This window comes from Cystoisospora suis, assembly GCF_002600585.1.
Source record: "Cystoisospora suis strain Wien I chromosome Unknown contig_4638, whole genome shotgun sequence".
NCBI lineage: Eukaryota > Apicomplexa > Conoidasida > Eucoccidiorida > Sarcocystidae > Cystoisospora > Cystoisospora suis.
The window spans coordinates 24,911-41,750 of record NW_027157430.1 but is presented as its reverse complement, the minus strand read 5'-3'; the positions used below and the strand labels follow the sequence as shown (position 1 = coordinate 41,750).

Below are 16,840 nucleotides of genomic sequence, written 5' to 3'. Positions count from 1 at the left end.
CTTTAATCTATCTATGTTTAATCCATCTATCTATCTATTTCTTTTCGAAATATCTATCTATCTATCTTTAATCTATCTATGTTTACTTCTCATGTTCTTTCTATGATGTATCTTTGTGTATGTGGATTTTTGTATCTTCACGTAGAAAGCCCTGAGGCTGCATGCATTTACTTTCGTTCTTTTCTTCTTCCCCTCTTCTTTTCTCTTCTCTCCTTCTCGTCTGATCGTCTCTACTCTTCTCTCTAATACATCTGTGTATATCCGTGTATGGATCTATGTGTATAGGTCTAGATACATGGATCTACGTGCGTATGCATATTCTACATACATGTATGATCTAGCCAGATGTATATCTCTATCTATACTTATATCTCTCTTTGTACCGGCAACTCCCTGTATGTATTTCTCTGTCGATTCGTCTATTTATATCTATCTCCCTGCTCTATCTACTCATCTCTTCTCTTCATGTCTTTATCTATTTCTTTCTTTCTTTCTGTATTCCTGGTATCTTTTCTCGTTGTGTTGCATCTCTTTCTCTCTTCTTCTTCTTCTTTTAGTTGATGGAGGCAGCAGAGCTCAGTCTGATGAGTCAGAAGTGCATTGAAGCTTTCCTCAAAAGTACGAGGGAAAGGCAAAAAGTGAAAGGACAAGGAAGACGCACTTGGACGATTGAAAACGAAAACAAGAAATAGAAAGATCAAGAAAGAAAGAAATAAATAAATAAAGAAAGAAAGAAAGGACTTCGCATGCATGCATGCACCCCGCCACGCTCTGGGGGAAGTAGATGTGGCTGATCATTCGTGTGTGGTCTCTGCTCTTTTCTTTCTTTCTTTTGCGTGGGAGTTTTGTCGTAGTAATGAAGAGGAAGAGTCTTGCTTGCTTGCTTCCTGCCTTTTTCTTTTGGGCCGCCGCCAAGAGGCAGTAGTCGTGGGGGTAGTTACTAGTTATATCATTCATAGTAGTAGCCGTACTAGTAGCACGGGGAAGCAACAAGGTGGAGCTATTTTTCTATTGTAATGATGATGACTTGGAGTCGAGAGGTGAAGTCGAAATGGAGTCGCGGTTCCTGGGGAGATTCAACCACACTTGGTTGCATGTGAGCCGTACACCGCTCTCTATTGGGAATATTGAACGACGGACCCCTTCAGCCCTGCGGGGCAGCCGGATGACGAAAGGCATTCCGTCACATATGTGTATATTCAAGAAGGTGTTATAGGGGGTTGTAACACCAGGGCGCGATCGGTACATGAAAGGGGGAGCATCATAGTACTTATGTTTTTTGCCGTGTCAACAATAGTAAGTTAGTTAGTTATCTTAGCTGCTTTTTGCTGGGTGGCAAACGAATTCTGTCAGGACGGTCCGCCACCGCCTTCGTTTCCTCTTGAGGAAGTGTCTCTACTGGAGTCGTATTCAAAGAAGTCAGAGAGGTTCAGATTCTTTCTCGATAATGAAGAACCAGTGAGTTGCGTGTTTCTGGTACACGCAAGGTGCCCGGAAGCTTTCCTCTTTCGGCGAGGGACGGTCGCTGTACTCCCTCTCCTCTGATTCATAACGTGCTGTCTGATACTGGCGTTTTTCTTCTCTTGATCATCGTCTTTCTAGATTTCACTGCCAAAGGATCATCTTCGACTTTTCTTGTGGCGATACAGTCATTCATCTTTTCACTCTTGTTTAAGAAAACGACAGAAAGAAGACGTCTTTATCATGGTTGGAGACGGGTACGAGTCCCGCCGGCACGAAAATCCCATACTCGTCTCGTGATTGTTTGATTATATAGGTTCCCTTCTATCTAGCCGCTTGCGTCGTCATCACAGCTGGCAGGTTGCTTGTCAGCTCCGCCCTAGTTGCAGGAGCCCGTTAGTCGTAGATATGGCAGAGGGGATACATACTGTGTGCCCAGCTCAGATATTGTAGGGTGCTCCGAAGTTTGACTAGGATTACGCGCTATTTTAGTTTTTTTCCATCGCGGTAATCGGACGACTCTGAGCCAGCCTCTTTGGGATTGGTGTCCCGGTTGTCGGCGCACGCACCAAGCAGCCGGCCGGCATTTCTCAAGGGACAGCCACTGACAGAAAGGAGAGGATCTCGACACGGCATGCTTGCGCGCACCAAGATCCTGAAACACTATAGTGCGAGGCTCCCAAGGGGTGCCTGCGTGGTCGTTATGAAGTATAAAAACGGTGGGGCTCTGAACTATCGATCCTTGGAGGACGTCAGATCAAGGCGCAGGCGGGCCTTCGCCAGAAGGTGTTTGACCAACAGTTGCCCTTCTACCAGGCTGCACAGCTCTCCGGAAGAAAAGAACTTGAATTTTCTGGCGAGCAGAGCTGCACCCGCGACACGGCGAATTTCAGGGCGGTTCAACCGGTCTTCGCTTCCCTGCGTACGTACTCTGAACTTGACAGCCGTGTGGAGAGGAGAACTGGTCAAGTCTGAGACTGAGCGGCCCATCGGACTTTCACCCAGCGAGCCCGACTGCCAGGCTCATTAGCACGCCCGTTGTGTCCCCTGCTCTTCTGGTGTCGATCAGCTGTAATAGTTATCACATTTGCTTCGCGTACACCTAACTCCAAGCTTTATGTTCTGCTATAGGACACGTTACATTCCGGCTGACAGGAGAGGACGAGCCCAGCGCAGCAAAGAAGGCGTTATACAGATCACAGGCGGGTCCCGGCAGGAGAGCGCCTAGGGGTCGATTAGCCTCGCGTTCACATCCGTCATAACCTATATACACCCGATTTTCCGAATGACGCGGTGAAGGCAAGACATCTAGCAGCCGGTGCTTCTCGTCAGTGTTCCGCGTGGTCAAGCTAAAACGGATGCCCTGCGCCACCAGTGAGCCTTCTGCTCCGCATTTACTCGGTTTAGACACTGTCCGTGTTCCATTCTTTTGAGTAAAAAGCCGTCTGTGTTCGTTCACTGAGGTCTCCTGCCGGTAGAAAAAAAGCTGGAGAGTTCCGCAGCATAGGCCCTCGTCAGGAAGAACGACAGAACCACAGCCTACTACATGGGTAGGCCGAGTCAAAGAGTTCAACAGACCAGATTCATAGTGGATAAATCTTTCCTTCTTTCCTACCGTGAAAGCTTGGAGTGATTTCATTCAAATCGAGGGATACTGAATGGTTTATCAAATAACTAATAGAAGACGTTCCCTCCCTGTCTCTTCACCGAAGATTTCGCTATTCTTCCTTCCGCCTTGATTCTAAGTTTGCCCGTGCTTGATCGCGCAATCACCCAGGTGCTCCTTGTTTTCATTCTCTGTTCTCGAAACTTGGATAATAACGGAGGGAGGTTAACCGCTGGCACGCCACGCATTAGCTCAAGCGACTATGTGCCTGCCATTAAGAAAGAACAGCCCTGCAGTTGCTTGCTAAGCTACAACATAGAGCTTGAGCTCCCCTGCAACAGTTCTTGCCCATCTGTCCGCCTCGAAGACGTCCTGTCATAACACAAGGAGGAATCACATCAAGAAGACCAATCGAGCATGCAGAGATTGACTTCTCTAGGGTAGCCGACCCAGTCATTCTTCTACTTACGAAGAAGCTCTCGACGCTCGAAACGGGTTGTTTGGTCGACGAAGAGCCAGCCGGGCGTTACCTGCGTTTCTTTCCTGTGTTGGATTGTGTCACTTCTTTCGGCCGACTGGATTCGCTAGTCTTAGCTAGGGTGCTCTCCTTGTCATCTTTGGAACACGACAACCACACGCTGAAAGAAATGCATCTTCGCTGACCAATCGACAGCCGAATGCACACCTTCAATGAGATCCCGTTCTTCTTCCGAGAGTTAGAGAAGGACCCGTCCTACAGTTTTTTCGAGATGATGCTCAGATTGCATGTGTAGACCTAACTACTGGGCGAAGACAAAGGGCATCCAGAGAACGGAACACACTGTGATCACATCCAACTTTCTCGTGGTTACCTGTCTGTGACCTCATCACAGCGGGAAGCATGCGCGTCTTGTGCGATGCTTTTACTGTACCCGTGCTATATCGGAATGCACTTTGAAGAACATCGGCTGCCATCAAAACAAAGGCACGCTTCTTTTGGTGCCATTGGGGGGGCACTTACCTCTAGTGTTACGCCGTGCGATGAGGAAAGGCTCTTGTCGGTTGTATCGTAGAGTTGCAGTACACGGCGTACAGTCTCTTCGATATGAAGGAAGGATATTTCTTCCTTTCTGAAGCGTTCGACAGCGACCTCATTAGCGGCATTCAAGCAGGCCGGGGCAAGACCTCCTTTTCTTCCTGCCTCATAAGCAAGTTTTAGGCATCCAAATTTCTCTCTGTCCAGAAAAGCAGAGGGACCCAGTAGAAACACTCTCGTCAGCATGGAGCAGCCTCTTTTTATCTTATTGTCCCGCAAGAACCATCGCTTTATTATAATGACGGCATCGCTATCAAGAAAGGAAAAACCACTCTACGCGCTCCCATAGTCGATCTGTCTCTTCGTGGAGACAGTGAGTGATGATCAGATGTTATTATTGACCGACCTCCAAAACCATCGGTGGATGTCTACAAGGGGACTTCTCTGCTTGTTTCTACGAAAAGACTCCGGGCAGACCTAGAGTTACCATTAGTACCGCTACTGCTACTAGAATGGCTTTAGAACAGATAAGATGACTTCTCACAGATCAGGCTTCTCGAAGGTTAAAGGCTCCTCCCTAGTCAAGTCAAGGCGAGGCCACGAGGTCCTGCAAAGAAAAGGAGAGAGTCAAGCCGAAGAGCAGGAGATGTGACGTGCTACTGCGGATGATCAGCAAAAGACGTATTCCCAACAGGAGACCGCTCTAGAAAGAAATGAACGCAGTTGACCAGGCCCGGGCCCTTCAGTCTTGTTGCCGACTACGACGATACGAGGCTGCCTACAACGTGTTCTGGTCGATGTATAGTCAGACACACTGCTAGACGGCACGTACACATTTCAAAATAGGTACCGGGATATGTAGTCTTGGGAAGGCGCGTATCACCACGGACCCACACAACAAGTAGACACACATATACATACAAACAAACACACACGCGCTTACGCATAGAGACAGATACACAGAGACAGAAGACAAGCAGACATAGACAGATACACGCGCACGCGTCCCATAGATACAAGTACACACGTACATAACAGCCCGCAATGCCCGGAAATACTCAGACATTCGCAATAAAGGCAGTTGTGGAGAATTGAGCTGTCAGACAGTCCGTCAGCTGTTCGGCCAGTCATCCACAAGGCACAGAAGGAGGGCGCTAACACCGAGAATGCTGCTGAGGAGAAGAGTACAGAAAGACCGAGAGAAACAGGAAAGAAGAGAAGAGCTACGCTCCCCTTTCCGTAGATGAACGAACTCAGTCCTCCTTGGCCTCTTACTTGAGTCGCCTTGGCCATGTAAGAGCGTATGCAATGGGCAGCTTCATATCAGGAACTCCCATCTGCGCAAGAACTGCACCATCATGAAGTTCTATACCGGAATGCATGATAGCTTGAGGATGTATAAGAACTTCTATTGAGGTGTAGGGACACCCGAATGCGAAGTGAGCTTCAATCACCTCGAGACCCTTATTCATCATAGTAGCACTATCGATCGTTATCTTCGCTCCCATGCTCCATTTCGGCTGCAAACCAGAAAGGATAAGAGAAAGCACACATGGATTCATCGAACCTTTGTTTTACACGAAAGTTCGTGTGACGGTCGTTCACATGAGAATAGTCCTAGTTCTATACGGAATGGAAATGCATACGACAGGTACATACTTGACAATGTACATAGACCGCTTTATATCTATATACCTGTATATATAGGTATATAGGTATGTATGATTTACCCGCTGCCACAAACGTATACACTTAGAACATGGTTATGAGTGGCACGAAAAGAGGTGTCTCCATACCAACATACTGAGAGCGATTCTTCACAGTTCTTGCAAAAACGAAAAGCAGTTAGCCGCAGCTTCCTCCCTTGGTGATGTAGAACGTCAGTTAGACTTCAAGATGACGAGCAACCACTAGACGTTCCCTCGAGAAGGACGTCCTGCAAAGATGAAGACAAGCCGATCAATGAGTACTACAAAAGGAATGCTTAGACCATCACGGGACATAAGAGACCTACGTGTTTGAGCGCGTCTCTCAGCGTCACATTCTTCAAGTCCTCTCGGCTCTTCTTTCTAAAGGGTCCCCCACTAGCTGTCAGAAGTATACGACGCGGAGGATAACAGCTAGAAGGGACGCCTTGGAGTGCTTGGAAGATGGCCGAATGTTCAGAGTCGATAGGTAAGAGAAGACCAGGAGTAGGAGGTTTCTCTTTTATCATGTAGGAGTTCTTTGTCACCTTTATGGGATTCGTCTTCTTACTGCCTGGAGATTCTTTTGTATGTCTCTCTTCGGTGATACTGTTGGGATGATCCTGAGCATACAAGCCGAGGGCGTTTGTTTCGGCAGGTTGTGCTGTAGAAGTCTTGCGGAAGCCCTGCTGTGTATAAACAGTACGAAAGACTTCTCCTATGAGGCAGGAAGACAGTGAAGACCAAGAACACATGAGTGTGGTTCATGGTGCTTTTCTTTATTCCTTTTGAACAGGCCGCTGGCTACACGGCTAGCTAACGAGAATACAAGAAGAAGAAAGAGAAAGGAATTTGTACCTAGACAGTAGAGCTACGTTAAGACAATATGAACACGTTCGCATACACGGGAGTAACACGGCACACACGAAGATGTAGACACACACATATGTAGATATACATAGGTATATGCATTTGCTTATGTACCATTGATCCCTGTCACCAGTAGACAGTCCTCAGTTCTTGGCATTGCACTGAATCGTCTGTGACCGCTGGATGATGCATGTAAGTACTCCTACTGTCTATACAGCACAATACCTAGTCGCGTGACACTATGGATATAAGGAATTTACCTGCGGCGACAAGGGCTTCTTTGTTAGCTAAGGCAACATGCTTGCCTCTACGAAGAGCTTCAATGGTCGGACGAACACCCTTGAAACCCACGATAGCAGATACAAGAATATCGTAGTCCTCAATGCGTGTCGCTAATTCAACAAGACCATCATCGCCAAAGAGAATCTCGGGATACACCCTGAGTTTCTTCACTGTGTCAGGATGATCTAACAACTCCCTAAGACGTTGAGCTTTCTCTTCCTCTCCTACAACTACATAGCGAGGTCTGAAGAGACACCAGGTAGACACCGACAGCGAGACACAGGCCTGTGTGCCGCCAGTCTATCATCACCTTACGAGCAATGACCCGCACCTCCGATGTTTTACATGCGAGACAGGATAAAAGAAAACACTCTCACACGGCGGACAGAGAGAGAGAGAAAAGAAAACCACCTACAAAACAGAATCTGAGGCTAGTCATATCTGTAAGAAAAGTCTGCAACTGGAAAAGAGCTACAGATGTGAATTTTAAAAACGAGGAACAGTCACATACTGTTCCATTTCTGAAGGGCGGTTGCAACACGTAGTGTATAGAAGACGCTTTCAACCTGAAAAAGGCTGTCGTTCTTCTTGCCCCTACAGGAAAACCTACATATCTCCATCCTCTCTGTGTTCTTCTTGAAAGGCATTATAGATATATATATATATATAACCGCGATGGCATTCACTTTAGGCCCGCTCTATCCACACAGGAAGCGTCTTCTTCACAACATTTGGTGTGTGTGCCGTTCGCTCGCAACAGACGACTAACCCCTTCTTTCTCTCTCTCATGTTCTTTTCCTAGGTTTCACCTGGCTTTCTACGGTCAACTGCCTCTCTCTTCTTGAAACTTTCTCCGCTTTCAAAGCACCCCACACCCACGACACCGAGAGAGATACATCTTCCTTGTTCTTTGTCTCTGGTTCTCATCATCGCCTTACGAGAAAAAGAGAATTTGTTCCACGAGACGAGGTAACCGCGATCCATTGGCAGCAAGACCTACAACCCCAAACCTCTCGGGATATTCCTCGACCACTTCCAGCGTGCTTCTTCCGATACTTCCTGTGCTTCCTAATAGAACGATTCTCCTTTTCTTTTCTCCTAGAAGAGACAACGTAGAAGAACACTCTTCGTTTTCTCGGAGTGACAAAAAAGACGGCTGCCCTCCTGTCTTCACCTCACTTCTCTGGTCTGCCGGTTTAGGAAGATCTGCTATCTGGCCTGCGTCTTGGAGAGAATGAGGGTGTCGTCTGAGAGGAGGGAAGATCAGTCGATAGAAGAAAGAAGCATAACTGAAGGATGAATAAAGGGCAGAATGTGGAGTGAGTGAGTTTATACGAAGGACTTTCCCTCCGGGAGAATGAACACCTTACAGACGTTCTTTCTTGACGTAAGAAACAGAGCACGAAAGACACACGTCGAAACAAGTACACACGTAAGATAGGCAAGATTGATAGAGTCAGTGAAGATCTCTACATACAGAGATGTGTGCAACGCCTTATGTCCTGTATGCTATCTGATTGCTGGGGGAGGAAATCATACCGAGACATAAAAAGGCAGATCAAGAAAGGGTAGACCCTCCACACAGAAGCTTGTCACTTGCAGTGGATGATAGCCGAAGAAAGACTTGAGGAGCTGGTGAGCACCGGAGCAGAAAAACTACGCCAAATTTAACAAGGTAGGAAAGGAGATATCTTTCTACTTTCTAAGACACCAGGTGTAGAAGAATCTAGACCTGCTGCAGACAAAAAAGAAGTTCTTTGCTTGCAGTGGAGAGAGAGACTTATCTGTATCATCATACCCATCTAACACTCTCGATCTATTTCCTTCTCTGAGTGCACCTGCACTTGCAAGTTGGCCCTTACGTGAGAGGTGTATGCATGGCATCATTAAGAGGAACAAGAGCAGGAAAGGAAGAAGTGTCTCCACCCAAGGAACCGAAGCCAGTGAGAACACTGTTGGTGCTCTCATCCTTCACTCCTGCAGGTGTTATGTAAGATGAGAGAGATGACGATTCTCTACCACCAACGAGGTGTCTCTGTGGGTTTGGCTTTTGTTGTTGCTCTTCTTCTTCATTTGAAACTGCATGCAGAGAGTGTCCTGCTGACAGAGAACAGAGCGCTCCTTGGTTTGATCTCTCTGACGGAAGAGATGAAAGAGTGCCTCTGCATCGATACGGGTCGGCTGCATCGATGCTGTAAAGATGATGCTGATGCTGACGAGAAACCCAACGACGAGCAGGTGTCGATCGCAATGGCGACGGTGCCCTGTGTCCCTTCGGCAGAGTTCTAAGGAACGTAGGCTTTACAAGAGGAGGAGGAGGAGGCGAAGAAGAAGAAGAATGAGATTGGGCAGGAGAATGATAAAGGAAAGAAGGAAGAAAGAAGGCTGTTGGTTTCGTGACTGAACGCAGGAAGGTCACGGAAAGTGTCGAGATAGGAGAAAAAGGAGATGAAAAAGAAGAAGAAGTAGAAAGAGAAAAAACCAGGGGAATCTGCTGCAAATTCTTGAGTGCCGTTTGATCAGATGAGGAGGCGCTTCGCCGGTAAGAGACCAGCAAGCGAAACGTATACTCAGACACGTAGAAGAAAAGAGTACGCAGATAACTAGATTAAAGATAGATAGATAGACAGATAGATTGAAGATAGGTAGATAGATTAAAGACAGATTAGAGACAGATACGTTCGAGGTAGATTGCACCACCACGTTTCTCCTGGATGAAAGTCAAGAGAAAAAGAAAGCTTTCGTCGTGTACGGACGATCCACTGTATCAGATAGATAGATAGATAGATTAAAGATAGGTAGATAGATTGAAGATTGGTGAACAGAAAGATAGACTAAAGTACATAGATAGATATACTGAAGACAGATAGACTGATAGATAGACAGATAGAGACACACGTATGTAAGCCGAGATATCCGCACCGAGAAACGTAGGTCGAAGCGTACCTGCATAGCCTGAGAGGGGCCATTCCTTCGCTTGATGTAGAGAAGAGATCTTTACGTTATTTCGAAGCAGAAAAGCAGGAGGCTGTTTGAGATAGAAAGAACCGAGAGCTTTAGAATTCGTAAGAGGAGCTGCATCAGTAACAAGGGAAAGACTGGCTAGAAAGACAGAAAAGAAAAGGAAGAGGAGACGAAGAAGAAGAGAGATGGACATCTTGTTGCAGACTTCTTTGTATGAGAACTGAAAGAAGAGATGTATGAGATACAGCGCGAAAAGCGATAAAATAGTGTTCGCTTTGCCCCCGGGCAGAGAGAAAGAAGAGAGCGGCTTTCCAAAGATAGGAAACTAGCCTTCAAAGCAGAAATGAAGAGCGATGATGCTCGTCCCTGCTCTAGCCCCATGCTTGAAGAGGAGAGCGGCAGTGGATGTAGACGAGACATACAGCTATATAAACTGGACACGTGGATACACAGCCATCGGTGCAACATAGAGATCATGTAGAGATGTGCATTCATCTAACTGTTTATTGTATTCATACGTACATATGTGACTAGATATCTGGGAGTTATGGAGAGCGAAGAGCGAAGGACAACGTACATACGTGCATTGGTAATAGGTAGACGGGGAGGTAGTTCGCCAGGCAGAGAAACAGACAGCGGCGTCAGTAAGAGAGGTTCGTCGCTTGTTCTATTGTAACCGAGATGGAAAAGGGCGAATCTCTCGTTCCTTTCATGAAGACTCGAGAGAAAAGTCCGAGGCAGCTGAAAGGAAGAAACACCTCGTGAAGCTAGGGCAGAGGAAAGATGTGTGGGAAATGATACGCAAAAAGAAAGGGGTAAGAAGAAGTCGGAAAGTGTGGCCAGGTGTTCTCGGGGTTGCCTGCATCTTGAAGTTTCACACCCTCTGCCTTAGGTCTCCTAGATGCGGAGGTCAATTACAGATAGGAAAACAGATATGGTGTGCTGAGATGCGGTGTGATACTGTAGAAGAACAAGAAGGAATGGGAGAAGTCTCTGTGGCGAGTGGCCCCCGGGGAATTGTGCAGCAGCAGTCACCTTCTGCCCAAGAGATTCACGCTCGCTGTACTGCATGCCGACGTTGAGGGCAGTAACACCTGCGTGAATCTCTGCGCGCTACAAATTGCAAGGAAAAAAAAAACTCGAAATAAGAGCGAAACGTCTTCCCATGGCCAGCGAGCTGGCAAGGAGAGAGAAAAGAAGGACGAGTGGATTGCCCGGTGCACACAGACAGACGAGACCGATTTGGCAACAAATATATTTGTCTGCATGCACTCGGAGTCTGGGCTCAGATTGCATGCACTGAGGCGCATTTGCATGCACTCACGAGTTTCCCTTTCCCTTCGCGAAGCCAGATTGATAATTTCACACCGATAGCCCGCTTGTGCAGAACGTCACTGAAAGTACCAGAGTCATCTTTCATATTTCTCTGAAGACTAACGAAACTTCCTGTCTCGGTGCTTTCTCGCTCCTGCTCGCGGTGTTCCAGAGAATGTCCCTTCCTTTCTGTTTGTAGATCACGTAACACGAATCGAAGCGACAGTTGTGGATGCGTGCTTGTTTGCTTCATTACTGGTCTCAGGGAAAGGAAGAAAACAAAGAAAAATCACCTGGGTGGTTGCGCGCCTGGTTTTTTGCTGTCTCCGTGAATGTGTGTAGGATGACCAGATGTATGTACACCTCGTGTACACAAGAACCAGGTGTATGTACACTCTGTGAATGGCTCGAATTTATACGAGGTGTTCTCCCTCCTGGAGAATTCGTTTCTTTTTAGGCTTTTCTTAAAGTAGAAAAAGGGAGGGCGGGCGCAACTGGTGCCAGAAGAAGCTCTCGTGGCGCTACATCCTCCCCTCTTCATTTGGGTCGAAGAAGACGTCCTTACTTTTTCATCTGTCTTCGCTCTCCTTCTTGTTCTTTTCACTCTCAGCCATGGGAGAGACCAACTTCCGTCCGTGCGTACTCACCAATAGTCGAACGAAGGAGAAGATGGAATCTCTTGCTCTCATCCGTGGTGGATCTCGCCTGTATACCGTCTTCCTTTGACTGAGTATCTACGAGGTTATCTCTGTTCTCTCTATATCCCCATTGTCTCCTCATGATTGCAGAGAATCTCCTTTCCTTCTTTCTCTCTCGTCGCCATCCCCTCTCCGGTCTCACGTGAAATTCTCCGGCTCTTCCACCTTCTTCCCGTCGTTCTTGATTTACATGGAGGAGGCCTATCGCTTTCCGTTTCGGCAAGTCACGAGAAGGACACCGTAGAGGCTTCTTCTACGTGAGAAACCTCCGTGGTTAAAGAGCTTTTTCTCTGTCTTCTTGCACGTTTTCTTCATTCAGCCCTCTTCTTTTTGTAGACTATGTCATGCTGTAGCGTTAGTCGCTTCCTTCCTTCTCTTCCTCTTCCGCATTTATCACACTTCCGTCAAGGCCTGGAGTGGAGAAAGTTTGTTCACTATTACCGTTCTTCCTTCTCTCATTGGCCCCAGCATCTTTTTTTTGACAAAAGGGATTTGTCTCGAAGAGAAGAACTTCTCCAAGAAGGAGAGTTGGTCCGCTTCATTTCATATCGAGCTCCATGTTCATCTACATCGACACCTCGTCATACACGAACAACTGATATTTTTCACAGGCATCTCTGTAGACGGAAAGATCGACGAAAGACGCAGAGTGCTTGTAACGATCATGATATATCAGTACGGAGTTCTTATATCTTCATAGAATCTATCTCTTCTCCTTCTTCTCTTCGGTCATGTCTTCCTTCCCCGTCACGAAGTCCTCCTCGCCATAGGTCATACTCACCGACGTTATTCCCCTTACATAATCCTTTTCTTCGGTCAACTTCTTTACTGTGTTCAGAGCGTTGCTTTGTGAGTTGTCGACCAAGTAGCAGAATGCCTTTACAACCTATCATGGAATCTTGCCTCTTAAGTGGTATCAGAGGCCAACATGAGATTCCGCTTCCTTTCTTCACGTTCCCACCTGCCTTGTATGTGAAACGTCTGGTCAATTTCAATCGTATTCATCAGCGTTTCTTTGCTATATCTCATATCAATCCATCGATAAGTAAAGGGACTGTATCTTACCGTGTCCCGAATCCCTATATTCCTATCATCTTACTACGTAATGTAGAAGGGATAGGCATGAAAGGTCAGTTAACTCAAGTACGTAGAGGGACGTACCGCCATGTCTTACAACCCCGTAAGCTTGCTGTTGTTGCTACATGGCAGAATATAGATCGTTACTATTTGTTACGTAAGGAAAAGAAAGCGTATGAAAAAGCAGAAGGACGAAGGACAGGAAGCGTAAGAGATCAAGTTTTCGATGGAAAAGCCTTGAAAAGAGCAAGTGAAGGGGGGATTGAAGAACAAGATGAGAGAAAAACAGAAGAGAGTTCTCGGAAAGAGCGATCGACTCGTAAGGATACAAATCAATCCATGAGAAGCATAGGAGAAGGAAAAGAAGGCGACAGAGCTCTTCTTGATGAACTTCAAGAAGACCATTCTGAACAATCTATCTACTCTTATCTCGATAAGTATCGGCCGACATTTCTTGTAGATACAGAAGAGACTGATTCAGCGACAATACAAGGAGATGGAGTATCGATTTACGATGTGTTGGAAAGACTGACTTTGGATATTGAATTAGATCTTCTACCCTCTCAAATCTTCTTCTATAGGAGACTTGGAGATAGCCGTCATACAACGGAGGATATCGCAGCTCTTCAGTCTCGAAAAGATGAAGAGATGTATCGAGGAGAGATCACTAGCGGGGTGGCAGAAGACGAGGAAATGAGAAGGGAAGGACGTATAAGAAAGTGTGGTTTGTATGAAGTCTATCTTATTCTCCCTACCCCTAGAGCTCAACAAAACAGGAAACGTTCTTTCATTCTTGAGGTCTCGAGCAAGCAAGAAAGGATAAGGTACTTCCAAATTACTTTAGTCTTCTTCTCTTAGTTAATGGATAAACGACCAAATCAGTCACCCAGTCCAAGAAAGCTTTCTGAGTGCTCCAACATGTCGTGGCATGTTCAATCGTTGTATTGCAATTACATCCCAGTGTTATGTACAGATGGAGGTGGAAACGAGGCTTTGGTGAAACAGGTAGCAGGAGGGGAGGTCTGCAAAGAAAGGAAACGCGAGTAACACATCATGGCTGGAGCACATCATATCCAGATAGAGAGAGAGAGGAGAGACAGAGCACACATACTCATTTTTTGATGCAAAGTATTCTCTTCAAAAAACAAGCTGAATCTTCTTTTAATGAAATGAGTCTGGTTTTCCATAGTTTGATAGGGTCAGTCGGTACACAGTGAAGTGAACAATTATGCAGCATGCCGCATGCTTGATAGCTTATGTAGCCTGGAGAAGAAGTGCACGCACTAGTGTCTGTTTGTCGATCCTGCAAGCAAAAGCCTTCAACTGGTAGTCTGCTGGAGAACATTATCACTCTTAGTAAAACGTCAGATCCCAGTCCGCATACTATGTCAGAAGGACAGCGGATCACCTGCTTTGGATAGAGTTGGTGTCACGACTGGAAGAAGGGATTCCCCCGTGTTTGCCCCAGTTTCTGACATCCGTAATTCGACATCTGTGATGTGTTTGTCTTTTATGGATTGGATGTATTACAGGCTGTTGAAGGAACGCCAAAGGAGGGAAGAAGAAGAAGCTAAACGGCTCGACTTTTCTCTGGGAGACATGTGAAGTTCCTTTTTTCAATGCGGTTTTCTTCTGGGTTCTAGTGTACAACTCGTGGCTGCCGAGCAACGCGAGACCCTTGAAAGGAGAAGGTTGGAGTCTCTTTCTTCTTGTGAAGCCTTTTTGGAAAGATGCCGAACTGTACCGCTTTCACGGCTGAACAGATATAATAGCTCAGGGGATTCCTTCTCCCTCCCTACTCTGGCGCAAGAAAGGCCTCTCGCTGGAAAAGGGAGACGTACTAACCAGGATTGAGGATGCTGTGGAAGCTTGCTTCAGTGCTGCAACGGTACGTTCGACTACGATTTCTTGTAACGGGTGCGCGCTACTCGGGGGGGTGCCTTCTCAAATCTTTTTCGGTCTGATCCCGGCTGACAGGTGATAAAGACAAGGACAGAAAAGGTGGAAAAGGGTTGACGCTGGACAACCCAACTTCACCATAGAATCACCCTAGAGAGAGAATGTGCTTGTCGTGCAGGCATCACTCACAGTCGCTCACCCTGATACATTCCATGGCTGTCCATTTGGCCGACAGTGAGACACAAAAGTTCTGTTTTTCCTCAATTCGCAACGCCGCTTCGGAAATAACGGATCACTCACAATATCTGGGGGGAGCATATGAGGAAGTCTTCGGCGAACGGGTTTGCGTCGAAACTTCTCCATACGTTTTCTAGTAACAACACTGCCGACGCACATCCATCACATCCATGGCTGGTCCCAGCGTCTACGAGTTAGACTGGTTTTCACCCATTGGGGCTTGTCCGCAGTTTTTGCTGAGCGTTCCCGAACAAATTATTACTCCCATGCGTATGGTTGGTGCCGTGAACCAGAATGAGTGTAACAGCCTTTGTGGCCTTCCCCCGGCCCCGCGGAGAACGCTCTTACTCGTCGGATAGTGTCGAAGCCGCGCCAAGGTGCGGCCTGCAACGTCCAGATTGTTACCAGACCGGAGACAAAATACCGCTGACGTGTGTGCGCGACAGTCGAATAACTTTTTGGTACGATTTTTGTATGAAGGCAGGGCTGCAGGGGGGCACGGATAAACATTCTGTCGGAGAAACTACCGTCTGAGTCAGGTAGCAATCTCTGGTAGTCCCTGAGCTATGGTTCCAGAGGACAGCGAGTTATCACAGTGGCAAAATGGGTGCGCTGCAGAGCACGGTTTCCGGAAGTGAACGATGGGGGGAAACTGGTGCGATATGAATCAGGGCGGTTCCGCCAGTGAGGCAGCACCGGTTGAGGTCCGCACGGTTTCTGTATCTACCTATTGTATCTCCCTCCGGACACGGCGCTCACCGCAGTGCGGCCGACATAGGGTCAATCTGCGTTTATCTCGGCCCCCGTCAGTGATAGAGCCAGACGACTGGAGCACCGTTCCCATCAAAAAGGGAGTCATAGCTTATCCTCGGGCGGTCGTAGCTCGCATTCGGGAGAACACGCACACCCTGACATGCTTTGCTACGGCTGCGTACTAGTCCGTCCTGTAACTATGAGGATCGAAGCATTCTTTTCTCGCGGGGCGGCTAAAAAAAGAGAATGAGGACGCAGTCAAATGGTCGCCACCATCCGCTGCGGGAGACTGTGAGAGCCGGGCCCCAAGCTCCACTAGCCAGCAGCTCCCCCGCCTGTCCAAACACAAGGCTGCTTTACCTTACAGGCAAAAAGCCTAGAAGCGGCACAGGGAGAGGTGCCGATCAAAATCTCACAAGTTCGCGGTCGACAACCGTCCTTGAAAGACGTCGTGCTTCTTCGCTGTCTTGAGGTGGGACGAAGACAAATACCATTTTCTGGTCCGCCGGGAACGTTACATCAGAGTGTGCAAGATTTCAGGACTCGGTTTCACCATGGTTAGCAAGACACACGTGCCTCCCACCTACTGCCCACTGGATCACGAGGTGCGCGGCAGCACCTCTTGCAACAGCGCGGCGAACTGGGGGAACGAAAAAGGTACATACGAGGCCGGCAAGACTGCCCCAACGTCTGAGATGTTGTCGAGTGGCTCTAGTTTTTATGTCGAATAGTCAAAAGTTTCACTTGAAAGAGAGCAACGGGACAGCCTGGAAGTCAGAAGGGGGCGGGTCCAAGTCCATCTATATACAGCTTTCTGGTTCGGCCATTATACGGACTGAGCGTGCTAGAAATCCTTCCCCTAGGCCGTCAACGGCATCCACGGAAGGATGGTCCTCACTCAGCGGGCACGATTGCGGCGCCACTGCGTTGCACGTGGCAGCCATGAGAGCGCCCGCACACGGATTGTGATGGACGTACT

The 16,840-nt window shown here is 47.4% G+C and overlaps 3 protein-coding genes across 3 annotated transcripts in view; 2 read left to right on the top strand and 1 right to left on the bottom strand.

The window, feature by feature from the left end:
• CSUI_008331 (uncharacterized protein) overlaps positions 1 to 2,876 on the top strand; it is a 4,417-nt gene extending 1,541 nt beyond the window's left edge. The window contains exon 3 of the mRNA XM_068068465.1: positions 558 to 2,876. Within this exon, the coding sequence (XP_067919564.1) occupies positions 2,096 to 2,491 (396 nt within the window). The 5' untranslated portion in view covers positions 558 to 2,095 and the 3' untranslated portion in view covers positions 2,492 to 2,876. The remainder of the gene's footprint in view (positions 1 to 557) is intronic.
• Positions 2,877 to 3,188: 312 nt separating this feature from the next.
• CSUI_008330 (1-deoxy-d-xylulose 5-phosphate reductoisomerase) lies at positions 3,189 to 11,005 on the bottom strand. Its single transcript, XM_068068464.1, has 10 exons — positions 10,465 to 11,005; positions 9,866 to 10,021; positions 8,782 to 9,319; positions 7,858 to 8,166; positions 6,898 to 7,163; positions 6,097 to 6,485; positions 5,358 to 5,602; positions 4,627 to 4,689; positions 4,068 to 4,281; positions 3,189 to 3,439 (listed from the first exon to the last, which is right to left on the bottom strand). The coding sequence occupies exons 3-10, from the start codon at positions 8,796 to 8,798 to the stop codon at positions 3,371 to 3,373; spliced, it is 1,572 nt and encodes a 523-aa protein (XP_067919563.1). The 5' UTR covers positions 8,799 to 9,319; positions 9,866 to 10,021; positions 10,465 to 11,005; the 3' UTR covers positions 3,189 to 3,370.
• Positions 11,006 to 11,285: 280 nt separating this feature from the next.
• Positions 11,286 to 15,407, top strand: CSUI_008329 (ribosomal protein n-terminal domain-containing protein). The gene is made up of 2 exons (XM_068068463.1): positions 11,286 to 13,796; positions 14,505 to 15,407. Exons 1-2 carry the CDS (start codon positions 12,235 to 12,237, stop codon positions 14,575 to 14,577), a joined length of 1,635 nt encoding a protein of 544 aa, XP_067919562.1. The 5' UTR covers positions 11,286 to 12,234; the 3' UTR covers positions 14,578 to 15,407.
• The last annotated feature ends 1,433 nt before the right edge of the window (positions 15,408 to 16,840 follow it).